The sequence below is a fragment of the Platalea leucorodia genome (genome assembly GCF_965183815.1).
Source record: "Platalea leucorodia genome assembly, chromosome: 13".
NCBI classification, from domain to species: domain Eukaryota; kingdom Metazoa; phylum Chordata; class Aves; order Pelecaniformes; family Threskiornithidae; genus Platalea; species Platalea leucorodia.
In genome coordinates, this window is record NC_138835.1 from 13,766,459 (window position 1) to 13,772,124 (window position 5,666).

The following is a 5,666-nucleotide window of genomic DNA, read 5'->3' on the forward strand; positions in this document are numbered from 1 at the left end:
ATGAGCCAGAGACAGGGAACCGACAGAGAGGACACGCAATGTGAGCAGACACAGTATCAAACAGCTTGCATCCTCCCTCGATTCTGCTAGTAAGATAGCTAAAAAACCAACACATCAGCAGGTAGAAAGTCTATCTAGGGCTAGAACTGCTGATACACATTAAAGAGAGGCAGCTGCAGCGTTTAATGCTGGTAATGAAACGTACACCTTCCACAGATCGCTACATTTTATACGCACAGATTAGCGTTTTCAAAACAAGCCATTAAATTATTTGTCATTCTTCAGAACAAGAAATAGTTTTAACTTGACAAAATATACACTTGCATTAACAAAATATTTTTCTGGGTAAGCAGACTTCTGATGAACTCTAGGAAGCTTCACGCCGCGCTTAACACATTTAAATCATGGTAGTATCATCTCTAATAATAATAAACAACAGAGAAAAGCCAGATCTTAGTAGCCTGGCACATTCTTAAAAGAAAAAAAAAATCCACTTGCATCCTTCTAGCCCTTAAAGGGCTAGATAAGTAATTTATTAAAATATTGCCAAATAGTCAGAAGTATTTCTCCTTTATTGCCCTGCTTTTCAGCATCAAGGTATTAAATAAGAGTAAAAAGGTAAAATTTTAAGAGTCTCTCTCACACGGCAATCATCTGCTAGCATGTCAAGAAGTATTTCTGATAAGACAGTTATCCATGAATTCCAGTTTTAATAATTCACTTAGAGAACATGTGTCAATGGCAGAATAAATATTGTGAGCCTCTATCACCAGAAAAAACAATGAACTTTGATATCATAACCAAAAGAATCCCCTCAGTTTTTCCAGTGAAAAAGCAGCAAGCTGAATTAGGTTGCTACATTGCAAAATGTTCCATTACAGATCAAAAAAAAGGGTTGAGCTACAATTGCAAAACTTATTAAATCTGGAAAAGAGCGAAGCGGAAATTCTTGATTTTCAACTCTGGCACTGCTTTACAAGTTGATTTAAGAACTCATATGAATCTGTATATCTTTTGAAGACACACATTTCTAACTCTTTTAAGACTAGCTATAATAAATCCACCGATGTTTATGACTTGAACAAAAGACACAGCACAATATAGGTTTGAACTGTTTATTTTACATCAGATGTTCCATACCAGAGTTTCTTCAGTTAGAAGTTCCTAGAAGAAAATGAAACAAACATTGTTACAAACCAGTTTGCTTCAACAGCTCAAGTAAATATTTTTGACCAACTGTGTAATCATCCTATAAATACAATGTATACATTTTCATCCTAAAAGTTGGATTTGGGTATGGAAGTTACCCCTGGAAGAGCTGGAGGATAAGATAAACATACGTACTTGGAAACAATTCCATCATTTTTTGCCAGACGCAGAATGGAGTCATCCGATTCACCCTTTAAAAAAATAAAAGATGATTCTGAAGTGACCAAATAATTGCTGATATGCCTTAAAAAGAGAGGCAGCTGCAGCGTTTAATGCTGGTAATGAAATGTACAACGCCTTCCACAGATCGCTACATTTTATATGCACAGATTAGTGTTTTCAAAACAAGCCGTTAAATTATTTGTCATTCTTTAGAATAAGAAACAGTTTTAACTTGACAAAATATACACTTGCATTAACAAAATATTTTTCTGGGTAAGCAGACTTCTGATGAACTCTGGGAAGCTTCACGCGATGTTTAACACATTTAAATCATGGTAGTATCATCTCTAATAATCATAAACAACAGATAAAAGCCAGATATTAGTAGCTTGGCACATTCTTAAAAGAAAGAAATCCACTTGCATCCTTCAGTGATTTTAAAAAAAAATATAAACATACATAATTCTACAAACCAAAAGATTGAGGAAAAAACAGAAGAAACTGATTCTTGCAAGTGAATTAGCTCACATCTTCACTCTGTCTTCATTATCACCACAAAAACTCTTCCTCTAGAATGAGCTGAAGGCACAATGTGTTTTCAGGGCCAAATATAAATCTAAAAAACTACTAATCAATATAAAAAGAAGCACAATCATTTTGTAGCTCAAGAAAATACTTACCATTCTACGAATTGCTCCACAAATGGCGTATGTTTTGAACTGGCCATTTACTCTGCCTGTTACCTTGTCAACCTGTAATTACAAGTAAGTTACTCCATACAGATTCTTAGAAAATTCTATGTTCTTACATCACACTTGCCAAGCACTCAAAGATAAAAATTACTTGTTCAATTTTGCAAATATTTTCCTGCAAACTACAAAAACCCAAAGCAAATACTGAAGTTAGAAAGACAACTATAGAGTATCTTTTCATAGCAAATTTATAATTTCATAGTGCAGCTACAAAATGTAATGAATCACAAAGCATAACAAGAACACAGTACACAATGGTAGCTAGAAGAAGAAAATGCTTGAGTTCTAAAATAAAATGGAAAAGTTCAATGTAAAGTTTACTTGGGGATTTTACTGCCTTTGTCATTTTTTCATTTTCCTTTTAATTAAGGCCACTATTATGGAAAACTGAAGTGAAGGGGGGAAGGGGACAGTCTTGTTACACAGGTAGAAAAATGCCCAAGTTGAGAGACACAAATTGTCTCACTTCCTCCAGTTGCTGAGAAATTTAACAGGAAAAAAGACTAAGCCATATAAATAATGAAATTAAACGGTGTAGTCAACCCTGTAATACCACAAGTTTCTTTTCGAGTTCTGCTAATCCTGATCCTTTGAAAGCAAGAAATAGGGATCACTGAAGGAATGAAACACAGCGAACAAGAAAAGTATTTGCCTTAACATTTACAGGAAATTGCAAACAGAGCATTTTTTAAAATGATTTCTTAAGTCACGCAGATAACACGAGAGACTCAGTTGTTTAAAAATACAGGAATGTAGTCTTGTGGTCTCCCATTTAAGAAGAAATAAATCAAGCTATATAGCTCATTAGCTATAGGAACACTGTGTCCACAGAATTCCTGCGAGGTGAATACCAATAAACACATGGGAAAAAAAACCCACGCTAAAAGGAGTCTAAATTAACCGGAACCCACGTGCATTAACTGGGATCCTGCAGGAGTCAAGGTCTACTGTGGTTTTCTCAGCATCTATGTTAAGCTTCCTGGGATTCGCAATAACACTTACCTTGAGAAGATGAAATTAAACTTAGACAAGAACAAGTTCTTTATGTTACAGAAAGAAAACTAAATGTACAATACCAAGCCAATACAAATAACCAGCATGCCTCAGAAAAAATTCTAAGCGTATAATATCCCAAGCACTGAGTTAATGGAATGATAATGCCGCGCACAGAACACACGAGCAATCTCATTTTTCACCTATTAAGAGCAGCAGTGTCAAGTACTAATAGAAACGATTCAAGCAAAACACGGAAGATGGCATTTCAGTTAAGCAAAGTAGAACAGAAATAGAGTTCTGCTCTGGAGACTGTATCTTTCTTAAAGTTTGGACAAACTAGAAAAAGCACAGAAAACGTCAACAAGAATAAAAAAATAAAAAACAGGCTGCACAAGGACAGACTGAAGAACGGTACTTTCTTACAGACAGGTGAACATAGAAGGAATAAGAATCTCCCAGAAACAAGCATTTCTTCTCCATCTTTCCTTCAAGACAAGGAATTCTTTAATTTATAACTCGAAATATCTACAGTTAGGAAGTTGTATTTAGTCAGTTAAGCACCGGAACAGACTGTACAGAGCTTTACGACATTCCCTCTAATAAATAGTTTCCAATAGGCTGAAAAATAACCAGGGGTTACACAGTAATATACTTGTATGTTTGCAAGCCCTCCAGCTCTACATTTTTATGGTCTCTACTGAATTACTTGGAGACACATCACAAGCTGTTGTATTTCTTAACTTCTACCAGAAATTTAAAGGTGTAGCTTTCTCCTCACATACTTACACTCCTCACATACTTTCATACTGTTATGAAACTTACCTCAGAAATATTTATCTGAATAGAAGCATGATCCTTAGCACCAATTATTCGGTTGCTAGCAGAGCTACGGAATAAAACAACAAGATGTATTTAAACAAAAGGAAACAGACAGCGACAATGAAAAAAAACCTCTTAAAGCCAAATCTACATGCAAGTTAAGCTACACAAAAAGTTTAGACAGTAACAGTTTAAACTTTTAGTGCTCAGAAAATTCAAATGGAGTTTTAAGGACATTTAAAAGAGACTGTCACTTGGTAGCGTCATGCTAAGTTGCCAACTCTCCCTTCGCTTTGGTTTTTATATGTCCAGTTCGCCCCTGTACAGTGCACACAGCAGCACAGGCCTTCAAAACACACCGAATATCAAATTTTTCTTTTCTAAAGTGCAAAAGTGCTTAGGGACATGATTTAGTGGTGGACTTGGCAGCGTTAGGTTAACGGTTGGACATGATGATCTTAAGGGTCTTTTCCAACCTTAACAATTCTATGATTCTATAAAAAATACAGCAATCAAGCTAATTCATGAGAATACAGTTTCCATGCCTTTTTTATTGGGAGCCATTACAGCTGTCAAAAAGCACTCAGGTTGCAAACCCTCAGAAATGACAGGCTGTAAAAAACATTCAACTTAAACCTAATAAAATGCATACAAATGGTTTATTTTTTTAGTCTTTTCTTTTAACACACGCATCTACAAAAAGCTTCTCACTGTCCATTTACTATGATCTCAAAATTGCACTTCCGATGTGCTATCAAGGCAACAAGCGATCACTTCACAGGTTCGCTACGAGAGCCGGTAGCCCAGAAGCACTAACGCACTAACACACTACACTACACTGTAGGTAAGGCTATGCCAACACTAACGTCCTACAAACGCGCATTTACTGCTGAAACGAACCACACGAGCCGTCACTGCTGCCGTAAGGCTGGCAGTTGTGCGGCAGAAGATGCACAGTATTCTCTTCGAGTTTTTGCTTCACGTATTTTACATAAGATATTTAAAAATACGGAAAGAGATAGAAAACAGGGTGGTTTTTTTTTTCCCCCCCCAGATATCGGCTACTACAAAACCCCCTCCTTTCGCACAGACTGCGCCGGCTGCAGCCCCGCCGTCCCCGTCGCCGCCCAAGGGAAGCCCTCACCATTTCCGAGGGACGTAGAGGTCCACAAACTCCCCGGCGTCGTTCTGCATCTCGTCCGGGTTTGCCGCTGGGGCACAGGCACCAAGCGCTCAGACCTAAACGGACCAAGGCCGGGCTCAGGGACCGGCCGCGCCAGCGGGCCCGGCCCCGGCCTCATGGCGGCCCCGAAGCCGAGGGAAGAGCCGCCCCCCGCCGCCCCCAGCCCCCCGGCTGCCCCCCGGCTGCCCCCCGGCCCCCCCGGGCGCTCCCCTCCGGAGCAGCGACGCGGCCCCGCTCCTACCTCGCGTGCGGCGCGGCGGAAAAGGCGGCAACCCACCGGAAGCGGAAATAGGCCAGAGCGAGCGGGGGTGCTTCCGGCGTGGCGGCAGGACGTCAGCAGCGCGGGTGCGCGGCCGTTAAACGTCAGTTAGACGTCAGCTAAACGGTGGCCGTGGGGCGCCGTCTCCCTCCCTGCCCCGCTGAGGCGGCGGCGGGAGCAGGGAAGCGGCGCCGCCGCCCCTCGGCCTTCGCCCCCCCCCGGCGGGGGGCCCCGGCCCCTCAGGCCGCCGCTCGCTGCGCCGCCCTGACAGGACCCGAAAGACCAT

The 5,666-nt window shown here is 40.6% G+C and overlaps 1 protein-coding gene across 1 annotated transcript; it reads right to left on the bottom strand.

Annotated features, from left to right (window-relative positions):
* Positions 1-1,101: 1,101 nt before the first annotated feature.
* On the bottom strand, positions 1,102-5,416 carry RPS21 (ribosomal protein S21). Its single transcript, XM_082325813.1, has 6 exons — positions 5,363-5,416; positions 5,083-5,177; positions 3,942-4,005; positions 2,052-2,123; positions 1,345-1,400; positions 1,102-1,164 (listed from the first exon to the last, which is right to left on the bottom strand). Exons 2-6 carry the CDS (start codon positions 5,130-5,132, stop codon positions 1,155-1,157), a joined length of 252 nt encoding a protein of 83 aa, XP_082181939.1. The 5' UTR covers positions 5,133-5,177; positions 5,363-5,416; the 3' UTR covers positions 1,102-1,154.
* Positions 5,417-5,666: the final 250 nt, after the last annotated feature.